This window comes from Lutra lutra, chromosome 3, assembly GCF_902655055.1.
Source record: "Lutra lutra chromosome 3, mLutLut1.2, whole genome shotgun sequence".
In the NCBI taxonomy this organism is placed as follows: Eukaryota; Metazoa; Chordata; class Mammalia; order Carnivora; family Mustelidae; genus Lutra; species Lutra lutra.
The window spans coordinates 126,669,697-126,686,334 of NC_062280.1; the positions used below are offsets into that span (position 1 = coordinate 126,669,697).

At 47.7% G+C, this 16,638-nt stretch overlaps 1 protein-coding gene across 9 annotated transcripts in view; it reads right to left on the reverse strand.

The window, feature by feature from the left end:
• The window catches only part of SLC7A1 (solute carrier family 7 member 1), a 79,066-nt gene that overhangs the window by 25,742 nt on the left and 36,686 nt on the right, over window positions 1–16,638 (reverse strand). For 4 of the 9 annotated variants that reach the window (XM_047723047.1, XM_047723049.1, XM_047723051.1 and 1 more), the window contains 2 exons: window positions 15,621–15,722; window positions 638–1,021 (listed from right to left, as the gene is read on the reverse strand). In XM_047723047.1, the coding sequence (XP_047579003.1) occupies window positions 638–1,007 (370 nt within the window). In that variant the 5' untranslated portion in view covers window positions 1,008–1,021; window positions 15,621–15,722. Of the gene's footprint in view, window positions 1–637; window positions 1,025–5,458; window positions 5,569–15,620; window positions 15,723–16,638 lie in introns of all 9 variants that reach the window. The other 5 variants (XM_047723048.1, XM_047723053.1, XM_047723050.1 and 2 more) reach the window with 4 other exon arrangements.

Here is a 16,638-nt window from a genome sequence, read left to right on the forward strand (position 1 = left end):
TGTTGTTTTATAAATAAAGAGACATACTGGACAAAAAATATACATTTAAGTTGACAAAAATATTAATAGATCCCTAAACTCTTCTGAATAGAGATTGTCTTCTCCTTCCATGGTGTTCCTAATATCCAGCATAATGCCTGGCACAGAGGAGGGGCTCAAGAAATAGCTGCTGAAAGAATGAGTGAATGAATAACAATTTCTCTGGGTTGTCAGATTCGGCAATGTCTACTTCCTGTGTTGCATTTTTCTGTATTTCCTAAATTTTTCTTTATCAGTGATATGTTTACTCTAGTAATCAATAATCAAAAATACTGAAAGGGACTACACTTTTACCTTTTAAGCAGTAAAGATATCCCACTGAATTTCCATCTCTTGTGTTCACAGGACTGACCTCCTTGCTGGCCTGGCTCATCTCTACTAACAGTCCGATGCACACACCAGAAGGAGGAGCGATACCCCCGAGGCAGGCCCCCCCACAAAAGGGAAAGGAAGCATGTACCACAGTTAAGGGAGAAGGACAGTCGTAGAGAGGAGCTAGTCTCAGTCCACTCAGGGAGCAGAGGAGAGCATGGCTGTGGTCTGGAGGTGAGAACAGCAGAGGGGGAAGGGGGCAGGCTCCAGGCCACCTGGGACGTACCGATGATGTAGGAGAGGATTAAGTTCCAACCAGTGATGAAGGCCCAGAGCTCCCCGACGGTGACGTAGCTGTAGAGGTAGGCCGAGCCCGTCTTGGGGACCCGAGCGCCAAACTCGCCATAGCAGAGGCCGGCCAGCACTGAGGCCAGCGCTGCGATCAGGAAGGAGATGACAATGGAGGGGCCCGCGTCCTCACGGGCCACAGCTCCGGCCAGGACATACACACCGGCACCCAGCGTGCTGCCCACCCCCAGCGCCACCAGGTCGAAAGTGTTCAAGCAACGGGACAGCCGGCTCTCCTCCCGGCTGCAGTCCACCACCTTCCTCCGCAGCATCTGATGCCCAATGTTAAGCAGAACTTTGCACCCCATCGTGTTGTTCAATTCTGCTAGAGAAAAAGAATGTAAGAGTTTATTATTGCCTTTTATCCCATCCATTAACCTCCTCCTACTGCAACACAGACAGCCACCATGTCCTCTATCATCATTGACGGCTAAAATATTTTACATCTCAGAATTCCACAACTGGTCATCACAACATCCACCTAGGACTTCTACCCGTCTCAGGCCTAACCAGCATGGACAGAAATGCCCAGGAGGCCTATTCCTCCAGCGACCTTGACACTGAGGTCCCTGAACTTCCACATTTATTGCAGCTCTTAAGGGAGAGCCTTCTATAGGCAGAAATTGCACAGTATGAGAAACACGAATTAATGACATCATTCTTGTCCTCAATAATCACGCAATTCCCCTGGAAAAGCAAGATGTTATTCCAAATATGAGGTTATGGAAGACAAACCCAACCATATTTTAATTATTAAAACCCAGATGCCTTGAATAGCAATGGCATCTGCTTTTTTCGACCTTCCTTGGATCCCCTGAGAGCAAGAACCAGGTTAACACAGTTAGGTCCAGAACAGAAAAAATGCTGAATTATTGTAAGTTAGGAGTAACTGTTATTCCTCCTTTTCTTCTGGACTAAAATGTTTGGAGAATGTGCTAGAGGATCCACTTCTGAGCACGAATCACAAGAGGGCACACATTCCCCAACGGCCGCTGTCAGCCAACCCGTGTCACCCGGAACAAGCCAAGTGCAGGTCCCAGGATGAGTGTAGACCACGGACCGCACCCTGTGCCAACATACCACTCCCAGTCCGCTAACACACAGGCCAATCCTGCCTGGGCAGCTCGTCCCAAGGGGGCCAGGATGCCAGCGCCCATCCTCAGAGACATGGAACAGAGGTTCCCAGCCTCAAGTAGCCTGCACAAGTGACTTCTTTCCACAGAGGCCAGTCTGAAAAGGGCAGAAAAGAGTGGAGAAACCTAACTAGGTTTCTACCTACACTGCCTAGACCAGGGGGCCATGGTCAACCATGACAAACATTTGATTATGGGATGTGCCAAGAAGGGCACTTGACCTCTGTGATCTTCCTCCCCAAACCATCTAATCATGAGAAAAATATCAGACAAATTGCAGATGGAGAACATCCTATAAAACACCTAACCAGTGCTCTTCAAAACCATCAGGACCATAGAAACAAGGGAAGTCCGAGAAACTGTCACAAGCAAGAGGAGCCTGGGGAGACATGACCACTGAATGTCATGTGGGATCCTGGATGGGGTCCTGGAACAGAAAAAGGATCTCGGGAAAAACTACAGAACTCTAAATAAAGTAGGGGTATTAGTTAGATCGGGGCCACACGCTAATGTAGGGTGCTAGCAATGGAGGAAGCTGGTGTGAAGAGTATGGGAACTCTGTACTAGCGCCACAATTTTTCTATAAATCTAAAACTGTGCTGAACTAAAGAGTTTATTTAAAAAAAATAGCTTATGCAGAGAGAAGCTATCTAGCTACTGAGGTGGAAAAAAAAATCATTGCTTTTTCATCTTGATCATCCATGGATGGGTACTGACCTCACCTTGCTACAATCAAGACACCAGAAAACATAATAATCTAACTGGCGACTGACAGATCTAGCAAAGTCCATACCTAACCACCCACAACCCAACTGCCTGCCTACACCTGTGGCCTTAGCCACTGGGCGCAGAGTGGTCTGGCACCAGCCCCCACCCCCAGCTCCTGGCCATGGTGCTCCATGTGGTCACACAGGAATGGGAACAGGCCTCTCTCTATTTCATCTGACCGGCCAAGAGAAGACAGGAAAAAAAAAAAAAAAAAAGCTTCAAGACCCGTAAGTTTTCAGCTAGGAATAACAGTCATATGCTCTGATCTCATTATAAAGATGAGGAAAAATAACTCTGAGAGCCAAAGGTCAAACCAGGTCATGGAGGTCGGAAGGCACTGAGCCCCAAGTGCTCATCGAGGGCCCTGGCATTCCAGGTGGGAAGGAAATGATATCACTGTGCTGTAAGGTGGGGAGGAAGTGGGAAGGAAATGAGGAAAGACGACATTATTTGTGGAGTGTAGTGCAGCAGAAGACCCCAGACACGAGGGTGTGACAGGAGCAGAAAAGGGCAGGCGTTGTGAGCAAGGGAAGAACAAGCACAGAGCCCAGCAGACCACATGCTGGCCTGCTTCCGAGGCACCCTGGTGAGGTTGTGAGGGATACCTGGGGCAAGCAGGTTTCCCAGAGAGTCAAGACCTGCTGGGGCCCCGGGGCCTGGGGAAGGACCCAGCACTGGTGAGAGCCCAGGGTGTAATTCCTCCTGGAACTGCCTTTTCTTTTCTCCATTTCTTCCTTAGGGGATTAACTGGATTTATTCAAGTCAGATTGTAAATCCCAACAAAACTCTCAGGAAACAATGGCTTGAATAAGGAGTTAAAGAGGCCACATTTCAACACAACCCTTGGCAGAAGAGGCTACACTAGGGGATGTGCAGAATCCCTGTAAAATCACTCCTGGATATCCTTTTTGGCAGGGAGGGGAGTGTTGTAGGTAGACAGGAATCTCATAGGGAAGAGAAGCAGAGTGGGGAAGCTCCTTATGACGCACCCGGTTTTGACCTGACTGGTAAATGCCACTGACCTTTAGAGAGTGCCTACTGCCCCTCCTAGAAGTCCTCTGCCTAAAGTAAGTGCACCCCACCCCCCAAACAATAAAAGCCAGTGCAAGGCAAAGACAGGGCAATTAAATAGCATCCTCTTTCCTGGGCTTTCACAGAGTGAGCAGGGGCCCAGGAGGTTAGGTGGGATGAGCCATCTGCCATCCTCTAAAAGACAAGACCCATTCTGTCTTGGGCTCTGGAAGGACTGGTCCATAATTTATACTCCTTTCTCCAAAGTCCGCTGTTGTGTGGAGCAGAAGCAAAAGCTACTGGAGCCCAGACATATGCTGGGGACACAATTCTGAGCTTCCTCAGAACAAAAGGCAAATGAGAGTGCCATGATCATGCCAGGCCAAAACGAGCCCCCAGGATGTGCAGAGCTGTGGGGGTAGGGGGAGCACAAATGCCCATGAACCACCAGCAGCAGGTGGGCACGCGCCTGTCAGCCAAAAATCTCAAGGAACTCACTTCCTAATGCTGGGGGCGCAGTACCCTCTTTGACTTAAGGGGGCAGTTTACTGGATTGCATAACTAGATACAGATACTGGTTTTCAAGCGTAATGTGGAAAGGGAAGTCTTTGTTGAGTACAAAACATGACTAGACAGGCACAATTCAATTCTCCTAAATGGACACACAGCAGTGTCTCTTCTAGGGACAGTTCTGGGCCCCTTCCTTGCCCCCAGCAGCCCGGGGGAACTGCTCTGTGAACCACGGCGTGGGGAGCACAGAATGGACTTGTGACAGGAGGCTTCCCACTATTTTTACCTTGGTTACTTTTCTTTTTGTTTTTTTTTTATTTAGTTTTTACTACTGCAGTGCAGTTGGCATACAAGTGATGCTCGTGTCTTGGTTACTGTTGAAGTACTACCTGCCATCGGAGGGAAGGGCAGACTCCGTTCCCTTGGAAGACACTGGAAAAACAATGCAGCCAAATGCCACTGGGAGGCCCGGGGCAGATGGCCCAGAGAAGGCACGGGTCTCCAAGAAGCAGGTTTCTACTTTCCAGCAGGGTAGCTGAAAATGAGATATTTGCCATGTCCTGGGTTCAAGTTTAAGGAATATCCTTTCCATCTCCCTAGAAGTAGCATAAAACTATATTCTCCAAGTGGCATCAACTGTCAGAATTTTGTACTCATTATGCCACTATTTCTATTCATGCTGAAACCCCAAAGGTGGTCATTCAACCAACAGGGAGACGAAAGAACACGCATCTGTGTAAACCTAATCCAACCGTTCAAATTCCCACAATGGTGAGTTGTTACGGACTTCTTGCTGCTGGGGTTTACGCAGAAAGTTGCCACAGAGGTTTTTAAAGTGTTACCTGAAGATTAGGTCATCCTTTCTTGTGGGGAAGAATCTGTACAACGATCAACAGCTACACTAAATCCTACCACGTCTCACCAATCTCACCCCATTTTGATGCCCGAAGCTCAACACAGCCAGGATTTATGGAAATGCATAAACCCACGGTCCCAACCCCAGGAAGCTGAGTGTCGGGGTGGGAAGAGGTAAGCACACATGACAGCTCCAGGAGCTGGGCCCATCGGGTGATGGAACTCCAAAGGAGAAGGTCTAACTGTCCATCTCAAAGGCCACTTCAGGCCTCCCCCCTTGCTATCTGAAAGTAGTGTGTTGTTATGGAACCATTCATGAGCGAAACGGTGTAAAGCAAAGAAACAACCATTAATTACATGGAAAACTTGTTGAGCGTTCCCAGACCCCAAAAATATCACCTCCTTTAGGCTTTTCTGACACCTTAGGACACATCTTGCTAATGGATACACCAAGAAAATCGAGAAAGAGCAGAGCTACTCACAGATACAGTTCAGAGCTGAGGCGGCTTGACGCTGAGATGCGGAGCACAGTCTCTAGGGAAGGAGTGTGGCTCTGGGCTCTCCGGATTTGGGCAGCCTCTGTAACAGCTTGCTACAGAACAAATGCCGAATGCCATTTTTGCTTTTTGACTTTATTTTGTAAAAGCGAAAATCTTCCGATTTCCTTCAGTTAATAAAAGACAAGTAGCACTTTGTAATAGCAGAGTGGCATAATGCAAACCTTTAAAGAGTGTGGGACACCTGTCCTTTCCTGAGGACAAGAGGCGTGATTTCATCAGGCAAAGACAGAGGCCTACAGTCCATAAGTCCACCTGTGCATTTCCTTGCTTCCATCGGAAGCCTCAGTAATAAAGATGCTTTATGCTTTTCTATCACAGGCCACAGATAACGTGGCTTCTCACTGGCATGGGCAGGCACAAGATCCAATGTGATCACATGCCCTCACAGCGCCCACCCGTCCTCCAGATCTCGGTGACTTTAACACTCTGGCCATATCAGAAAAAGCCCCAGGAGCCTGGCCGTCCATGGCTTGCCTCCTTCTACGGATTCCACAGGGCTAAATGCAGAAAGCTGCCGGAAGCTTCTGACGTCCCATCAGCAGCAGTGTGGACAGCCCGACACGTGGCCGTAAGCTCTGAGTCTCTCTGCACAGTGGAGCAGAGCTGCTGGACGGAGGGAAGCAGGAGGAGGCAGCAAAGTAGAGGTTTCGCCTCTCTGTCTTAACTTCCAAGCCACAGGGGGACAGGCCAGGAGGAGGCCATGGGGACCCACCTGGGGTGCAGCACAGCTTCCAGGCACAGGTCGGGAAGTCAGCCAGGGAACAGGAAAGTACTCAAGAGAGCTTCCAAAGCAGAAATGGCAAAGAGCAAGGTGAACAGGAATGCAGACCCTGACCATGAGAGGGCCCCTCAGCCAGGCAAGGAACACAAAGGCGCAGGGAACCAGGCTCCATGGTAGCTGTGAGTGGTGCCACCGCCCCATGAGCTCATGAAGCACAGAGACCCAAGCAGATCACCCACCCATGGCGCTGAGAGTGGACAGTGCCATACTAACCAAAGAACTAGAACAAGATCTGTCATGGGCAAATCTGTTGCCGAAATGGTATGCAGACAGACAAGCGTTTTCAACAGCTTTAATGTTCTGGGAAAATATCAAGTAAAAAAGCCCATTTTATTATCCCAGTGAGCATGTAGGTGAGGGGGAGGGGTGTGTAAAGAACCAAAACACTGAGATAATCTTTCAGATTACGGGCTGTTTTCTTCGTTTCTGTATTTGTCGTAATGCCTGTGATGAGATGTGTTAACTTTTTAAAACAGAAAACAAATAGCACTAGTTAATAACAACCAACATTTTGGGACATCAGCCAAATGAAAGATCCCTTAGATAAATTATTTCATTTAATCTTCACACTACCTTATCTATCTGGCAATATTCTGCATTCCAGAAATAAGGAAACCCAGCATTACCAGAACACAGTCATTCACAACCCTGGGTGTGCAAGAGAATCACATGGTAAGATTTTTTAAATGAATGATGCCCAGCCTACCATAGACCAAGTCATTCCCGTGACTTTCTCCCAGGTAACTTGCCGAAGAACATGTAGCCAGTGAACAATGGAATCAGGGCTCAAGCCCAAGTCTTTCTGCCCCAAAGACTTGCCCCATCCTCTGAAGCAGGATCTTCAGGTTTGGAGAACAGGCACGGAGGGTGTGGAGAGCTGGTACAGGAGAGAAGCAGGGACAGGAGGCAGGGCTGACTGGCGGAGGGAAAGGTCTCTATGTGTCCCACCAGGAGAATGGCGCCCGAGCACTCCTCCATCCCCCAGCACACAGGATGCACAGAGCAGTGTTCACAGGACCACATCCTACAAAGCACCCACAGCAGACACTCGGTGTTAGGAAGCAGATAGGAAACCGACCGTCATCTTAGGTAATCACTGCCATTACTCTCCAACAACTTAGGAGGGTCTCTCTATTAAAAGAGATTTTGTCAGCTGACTAGTTAATGGTCCGAGTTACTGAAGAGTATGTTTCTGTTTCTTCAAACAAATAAAAATGTAAAAAGTTGTCAGTTGGGTTCAAATCCAGCCTAAGCAACATAGTCTTCTCTACGAAGCCTTGAAACAATTCCCATTTTCCTCACAGGAAAATGTCACGGGGTGTGCTCTATCCCCACCTCCTGTCTCGCCTTGAGGGACAGCTTCCCCGCTCCACCCCACGGTGGGACAGTTTGAGTACCTGTCACACCCTCAGCCTAGGGTTTTGTAATTCATTATCTTTAAATCAGTGTTTGGGGTTCTCAGTTTCCAAATCTTATTATGTTTTTTAAAGATTTTTTAAAAAGATTTTATTTATTTATTTGGCAGAGAGAGAGAGAGAGATCACAAATAGGCAGAGAGGAAGGCAGAGAGGGAGAGGAAAGCAGGCTTCCTGCTGAGCTGAGAGCCCAAAGTGGGTTCGATCCCAGGATGCTGAGATTATGACCTGGGCTGAAGGCAGAGGCTTAACCCACTGAGCCACCCAGGTGCCCCTCAGTTTCCAGATCTAAAGATGAGACAGCACTGTTGTCCCACTGTTGCAGGTACACATGAGAGTCAAATGAGACAATGCATTAAGGAGCTCACTGAAAAACCAAATCCATTATTCTTCCAATGCAAAGAGCTGCTATTATTGCCACACCAGTAGGCATTCTGGTGTGGCATTCCTCATTCTCATTTCTTTCTTCAAGATATCAATTTGCAGTCTGTCGGCTGTCTCTGCTTCCCAGTAGCAGAAGGCAGGCAGTCCCCATCAGCGAAGTGTTCTTGTCGTCAGGGCTGTCTTTAAGCGAGGCTTTGACACAGATATTTGCCTAACTTAGCTATAGTAAAATCTTTTCAATATTATCTACTCAAATTGAAGAATGATATAAAAAACAAGAAGCCAGGGGAAGGACTACTAAGCATGTTTTCACAAAAACCAGATACCCAGATACAATCTAGAAATGCTCCTCCTCAAGCCAACAGGATGTGATTAGTCAGTAGTTATGTCTCTGGATGGCATTTCCATCACTAGGGAAGGCTGTCCTTTATCAGGACAGAGGCCTTGGCCCTGTGTACAGAAATGCATTACGACAAAAACACGCATTCCATCAGGAACTCAGAGCTCCTCTGACACATGCCTTTAATCATACCTATTTTTGCAGTATGTGACAAAAATGTTCTGTATTTGGAATCTGAAGCCAAGTGATCTACAAACTCTGTGGGCGTCTCTAGTACAACGCTGATTAACCAGAACTGAACAGGAGCCTGGTCCTGCAGAGTGGGGGATTCCATTAAGTCAGCTTTACATGAACTGTTAAGCACTTCACTTGGGCCTTAAAAGCTGTTATATGTTTGTCTCTCAAGTAGAAAAGCAATGTCTTAAATAAAGTTCCCCTAATATCAGAATTCAAACTTACTACCACAACATTACTTCTTTAATTCTCTAGGCCTCCAAGGTATCATGAAAGAGTTTTCTGCAGCTCCTTCCAGAACTGTCCTCTTACAAAAAGCACAAGGAGAACTGGCATCTAGACCTGGAGCAAAGCAGAGGATTCCACACAAAACTGATCTTTTACTGCACACTCACAGTCCCATTATTTTTACATTTACTAATGCATTCACTCAACAAACCCGGGTAGTTCACAGATTTAGACGCCAAGCTCCAGTAAATTTCCACGCTTCCCCATCTTCCCATGGTCACAAGCAACTCTATGAAAAAAACCTGGAATTTCTAGAAATGCACTGGTTCCAAGGTAGACAAAGCAGCTGTGAAAAATCAGGGCCAGCTCCTTGAACTGAGCTAGAGAACAGACTCACAAAGGCATTAGGGTTCTTGGGAAACAAGGAACATTCTACACCAGCTCCTCAACAGAAACACATTGCAAATTCATTTAATCCCCACCAGAGAACAACAGTAGCAATTGTTACTCCTCTCAGGAGAGTAAGAGTGGAGTTTAGAAGGCAGTTTATGCACATGTACGTGCACATATGCATATATATATATATATGCATATGCACATATGTGTGTGTGTGTGTGTGTATGCATGCATGCATTGGATTCCAGAAACCCTATCTATGCCAGGTGCCAAACGGGCTCAACTTTGACCAAACTTATTCTCCATGCTGCTGACAATTCTTAATGTGTCACCTGATCCTACAAATAATAGATTCACAAGGGTTAAGTGACACCCTCTTCTTGAATGACAACTCCTCTGTAAAAATTAAGTCAATTAGTTATTCACATGGTGGAGTAAATTAACATAATCCACCCACTCCGGCTACTGGGCAGGACCCATGGGCATTGAGGCAATAGGAACTTTATTTGGGAGTGAGGAAAGGTGGGTAGTTTGGGTTCCAGCGCCCAACCAAGGCTTCAGGGAAAGTTCTGGAAAGCATACAGACAGCAAGGCTTAGAAAAGTATGTGTTAGAAAGAACAGGCCAAAGCAGATGGATTAGATATTATGTTGGAGATACTACATCCCTGAAAAAAGCAGGGAGAAAGTGTCCAAAAAAAAAAAAAAAAGAGAGAGAGAGAGATAAACATGAAATAGCACCTCTGGGAAATAATAATGACATACTGAATATGAGTTTATATAAAGAATGGCCTGGAAGGGAAACTGAAGTAGTTGTCTCTCAACAGGTGATTAAGGGCATTTTTTATTTTCTGCATTTGGATAATTTTTTCTGAGTGTGGACTGCTTCTGAGTTAAGGGGAAGGAAATATTCTAATAAAACCAACAAACAAACAAGTGGAAAAAAAGGAAGGCATAAGCGTCCAAAGACAAGTTAAATCCATGTCAAGAGTTTACCTGGGAGATGTGAATAATTGAGTACATGGTATTTCATTATGCTTTCTCCCTACATTTGTGCATGTTTGGAAATTTCCAAAAGTGAATGTGAAAAGAAAGGAACCCACTCAGGGCTGACCCAGAAAACAAAGAAGAAATTCTTCCACAACCTTTATCAACCCCTACCCTCCAGGACCGGAAGAGTCCCCCAGGGCTATAAGCCATGGAGTCTAATTAAATAGTCTTTAACACAGGATTAGGTTGAACCATATGAAATTATCAATATTCAGCTATTTTTTTTAACCTAGAGAAATAGCCACGAGTAAAGGATTCGTCATAGGCAGACCTGGTCGTACCTCTTACCAGCCTTGTTCCTACACATCCTCTGAGCCTAAGTCTGTATCAAATTTGGGGAAGCAGACTGAAACTAGAAAAGGCAACATGGGTTCCAATGAAGAGATTTAAGGGGGAAAAAAAGGAGTGATTCGGAGGTTCTTCAGAGCTTGTAGTGGCCGAAAGAAAGACACTCGTAGGCATGTGTGTTTTTGTGCATGTTCTATGTATCCATGAGGGACGCAAGTTCGTCTTGTGGGTTACATGTCACTGCTGAGGTGACCAGGGAGGGAAGGCAAAGGCCCACAGAACTGCCTGTGACACACATCAGACGACCTGGGTGAAGTGGCGTGACCATAGCAGACAGGCGGGTGGGGCAGGACCGTCCATTTACCAGAGTCTTGAATGGCCAGCTGAGAAATTGACACTCAGATGTGAAATTTTTTTTTTTTTTAAGATTTTATTTATTTATTTGTCATAGAGAGAGAAGCGAGAGTGAGCACAGGCAGACAGAGTGGCAGGCAGAGGCAGAGGGAGAAGCAGGCTCCCTGCCAAGCAAGGAGCCCGATGTGGGACTCGATCCCAGGACGCTGGGATCATGACCTGAGCCGAAGGCAGCTGCTTAACCAACTGAGCCACCCAGGCGTCCCACAGATGTGAAATTTTTAAGCAAAGGAAGACCATCTCGAAAACCTTCTCTTGGAAGGATTGCTCTGGTCTTGTCATGAAGGACAGAGTGGAGGGGGAAACAGCACCGGGACAGCTGATTGCTCGTGGCTCAGCCTTCTTTCTCTGGGGAGCAAATCAATTATGTTTGCCTTTGAGCACGATATTTTAATCCGACTAATAAAGAACTTTTGCACAAGCAAAGGCTCTAATCTTTCACATTCACCTGCCATTTGCTCCCTGTCTGGGCTTTCTCCTCAAAGAGCCCGGAGATACACAGACTCCACACACCCATAGTTACCATGGGAATTATCTATGTGGCATATGTCATGCACGAATAACCCCTCAGCAGGAAATGCCGCATTTTATGGTTGGTCTTCCTGTAATGACACTTTACCAGTAGCCAAAATCGCAAGCCATCATCCCAAAAAGAAAAGCATGTAAATGTTGAAAGAGACGTCACAGCCTCCTTGTGCGGCCGGCCACCTTCCCTGCTGAAGTCCGGCAATGACCTGCTGCACTCATCTACCTTCCGGAATATACTGGGAGGAAACCCCCAGTATGTGGGGCCAGAATGGTCTCCGTTTTCTGGGCGAGAAATGACTCTGAGGTCCCGGAAGCAAATGGCCAGTTCCACAGAGGTCCGTGCACCACAAAATGCTGGAGCAAACCACCAAATGCTGGCGGAGGACTGCCAGCAGGTCAGGCTGCCATCAGGTGGACAAGGCAGCCCAGGAAGTTGGACAAGTGTTGCTCCTTGCACCAGACAAGAGAGCAGCATTCGGTGTGCGGGGGCTCCTGCTGCGTGCGGGATGGAGCACCGATGCAGCCTCTGTCCTGGCAGCGCCACCTGCTGTGTTTCACAGAAGACTCCAGGGCAATTCGATCACCCTGTCCCCTACGGAATGCTACCTGAGTGTGACCCCACAGCCTCTCCATGTAACAAGAGTCAATCATTCAGACTGCCCTTCATGAAATTCTCCGTTCTTTGGTGACTGCTTTATAACAATCAGGGTCCACATCTCCAGAGAATGAGGAGACACAGCACAGACTCCTGTTATTTTTAAGGAATTTTTAGAGGGTAACCCACAGACATCACAACTTAGGCCCCAAATAACGCTGTCTACATAGACACTGCCACAGAAAAAAACTACTGGGAGGGCATCTTGCCTTCTAAAAGTTCACAGCCAGTCAGTCACACTTGAGACTCAGGACCACATTTCCCTACACAAACACTGTGACAAACTGCAGCCAGGTTCCAGACTAGCTTGGACTGTGGAATCCAAAGCCAGGTTCCACAAACAGCAACTTCACCTGACATTCCTGCTGTGGAGTGGAGCACTGTGGGGGCAACCCCCACCCAGCAGGGTCAGGATGGCACAGAGGACATCCGAGTGGGTTAGAAGAATGAATGGACCCTATAGAGTTGTGATCCTTTAAAGGATTTAAATCATGGGTCATTTTGGAGAAAACAAAGGAGCATTTTAAAATAACTTTCCACAAAAATGGACAGTGGATGGCAATCACTTTTCAAGGAGCAAGTAAAGGTGATCTGTGGTCGGCAATCTCTTAAGGTGGCCCCACGATCCACTCCTGGTGCTTCCCTGAGTGTGTGGGGGAAGTGGGACTTGCTTTTAGTCAGCAGAACGTGGCAACGGTGCTGATGTCACTCGGAGATTACGTGACATGACATCAGGCTCCATCTTGCTAGCAGCCTCTCCTTGCCAGCTTAATGAACCAAGGAGCCACACTTGGAAAAACCACATGGCCATGAATGTCAGCTAGCAAAAGGCCAGGGCTCTGGGATCCTACAACCTTGAGGACATGGATTTGCCCAACAACCTGAGGGAGCTTAGAAGCAGCTTCTACCCCAGCCACGCCTCCAGATGAAAACCAAACCACAGTCAACACCTTGACTCCAGGCTTGTGAGCCAAGCCGTGCCCTGACTTCTGACCACAGGAACAATGAAACAACAGATGGGTGTTGTTTCAGGCCTCCGGATTGGTGGTTTGTTATCCTCCCGTGGTCCAGTCATGAGGCAGGGAATGAGTCTGCATCCTTTCTCTCTTTAAATCTTCAAGAAGCTAAAAACCAGAGCCCAACATTTCTTTAACTTTCTCTGTTTTAATGGTGGAGTTGACGTTTCCTTGACCTGCAACTATTTTTTCTTTAAGTCTAAGTGATCTGAAAGCCATTTCCTCCTCTGGAAAAATGGCTTGCATTTAATGACTATTATGTCATTTTTGACAGAATGGCATGACTGCCCCGGGCCACTCTCCTGGGAGCTGGGAGTTATAGGAGAAATAAAGGTAAGCAATGCACCGGCCCTGGGCTCAGAGTGCACACAGTCTGGGAAGGAAGACTAAAGCAACCATCTAACCATCCGGCAAATATTTGCCTTAGGCCTACTCTATGCCTCCCCGCCCTTCTAGGTGCTGAGGAAACACCAGGGAAGGGAACCAAGCGACCTGGTGGCCTGCCCTCTGGGCAGGAAGACGGTTATGATAAACCAAGGAGCACAAACAAGTGTGGCAGAGACCAAAAAGCCTCCAGGGGGCGTACCCCCTCTGTCACCATCTGGCACCTGGTAGGACTCTCTTCACTCAAGAAGGGCCTACCTCCTGGTGGTTTCTAGTAGGTTGTGAATTCCCCTGATTTAGGTGCAGTTCACGACACATGCCCAAGGGCCTGAGAACCAAGGATGGCTTCCCCACGCATTCTGTCGCAGTGTCCTGATCCAAGAAACAGATCTGATGTAGACTTTTCACCCCAAGGTGAACACTCAGCACCAACCCCCCACACACAGGCCAAGCTCTGGTATTAGGTAACAGGAAGAGGTTCTAAAATAGTCTGTTAAGACAGCACAGACACATCTGCCTATCGCAAGAAGACGAGGAAGAGTGCAGAATGAACTCACTCTAAGCACTTTTACTAAATAAGACCTGAAAGGAGAAAGAAAGAAAAGGACATCCGAGGTCCACAGTGGCTTCTGGCACAATGCCGGATAGACTCCCATGACCCTGCTGGCAAGGATCCAGCTTTCCTGATTGTCTTCGCAAAAGTGCACCTGGTAACCTACACCTTTGTTCTGACATTGACCAGTTGCAATAGCCTCATTAACAAGCGGGGAGTCTCCCAAGGACATAGAAGCCATGGGGAACCCTCCTAATTTCAAGGCCACCTGCTTGAAGATGCTTCCCTGTGGCAAAGGTCATGGGCCATATCCCCTGCAAAGTCCCTCTGATGAAGGATGACCTTGATTATAGGTGCATTCTTGATAGAGCTATATTTGGAATTAAGAGTCTGAATGGCTCAAAGGATTGTAAGAATGTGAGACAGAGAGAGAAGCATCAGATGAGGTTCTTTTATAAACACACATGCCTGAAAAAACTTTACCTCCATTTTTTTAAATACACAAAATAGTGACAGTAACAATGAAGTGCCCATACTTGGTGAACTTGTTACTTCAATCAAAAAATAACCGGAGTGATAGCTTTTAACTATTTTAATAGAAGAACCCTTCTTTCCCAAACCACCTCCTCTGCTGAACCCAACTGTGAGAATCAGATAAAACTGGAACCACTCTGACACAGACAGGCAGGAGACACTGCACCCCACTGGCTAGCCTTGACCTTCCCACACCCTCCCTGCCTGCCTCCTTGGCTCCCTCAGGACCCTGGGGCTCCAAGGACCCACCCGAAATACACTGACCTATGGCAGATCACTATAGCACCTGAACCCAAGAACAAGCTACAGGAAGATCCCTAAGTAAAAGAGGGAAAATCTGAGGAATGAGGGGGTAGAAGCAAGAGGAAAAGCTTGAGAGCAGGAAGGCAACTGGAGCCAGCCCTTGACCTTGCGAAGCAAAGGCTCCAAGAGTTAAAGTCAGGACCACAGCACAGTGCATCAGGACTGCTGCACAGGGGCCTTGGCCCAGAGCAGGTCCCACAAGTCCCACACACCACGCCGCACACCAGCATCTACACCAGGATGGAGGGGCAGGCTCTGGCAGATCTCTCCACAGCACGCCTCGGTGGCCTCTGCTCAGAAGCCTTGCCATCAGCAAGGTATTTTGAGTTCTGTTTGAAGGAAATGTAGGAATTCAATAAAACCATGAAAGCGAGGAGAAACATCTGTCTTCTGTTGAGTGGATGGGCCTGAAGACCTAGAGGACTCTGAAAAGGCAGAGTAGTCATAAACTTTAAAAGATGATGACATAGAGTGTAGCTGTCCCTTAACCTATAAAGTCAACAGCCAACAGAAGGACTAAACGGACAATATATTCTAACAACCAAGAGACCATCCTGCTGGGGTGTAGGTGGGCAGACTGTACCTGAAATAGGATGTAAGAACTCGTCACCTCGTCACCTGAGGATCACCTGGTTCCTGGAGCAAAGACGTGTCTCAGGAGGGATGAGATGGGAGCTTCTTGCTCCTGGAAAGCAAAGAAGAGTCATTAGGCCCCATCAGGTTGGTTCCCAGAACTGCCACACCTTTGGCTACGACAAGGAGGGATGACTCCATCCTGCTCAATAACAGGAAGGACATCCCACCTTACAAAGATGAATGGCATGGTGGCTGGGAAGGTGAGGGTCGGAGCGAAGCACCACTGGGTGGGGAACAAGACAGGAAACTGGACAAGGTGGCTTCCAAACCAGTGATCCTACCACGTGACCTCCATCAGTGATGATCCTATCTCAAATAAGGATGGTATCAAAGCATCACCCAGACAGGCCACCTCCACAGATCTAGGACACAGGGGCAGATGAGTACAAGCTCTGAGGCCCTCGTCAGGAGCTGTGAGGGGAGTGAATCCCCCCTCTGAACATGGCATTGAGCACTGAGACCAGCAGAGGCAGACAGCCTCAGCTGGGTCCTTCAGGAAACAGGGGGACACCATCCGTGAATGGCATTTTGCAGCAGACTCTCCTGGAGCAGCAGCCCAATGGGCTCAAGTGTAGCCCTGCCCGGCAGACATCAGGATGGACTGGGATGCTCTAAACATAGGATGTGTGCTCTCGTGATGAGCTGGGGGAGTGCCCTACAGTCCCACAACAAATGCAATCGAGTGATTGGAGTCGCCACTGTCTGCAAGCGGGACCAGTCACCTTTGCGGGGGGCATCCTAGGAAGAGGCTCGTCGAGGAGCAGCACATAGTCTTTCATTTCCTCCATCTTACCATTTCTACTTCACACACTCATGTGCTTGCCCAGAAGCTGGAGGGGTCTAATGAAGCCTCCTGAATACAATCTGCACCACTGTGAACCCAGAGAGGATTATCAGTATGCCAAAGAGGCCCACGAAGATGCGAATCAACGCGGAGAGTTCCAGAACCTCGGCAGCAGCACATG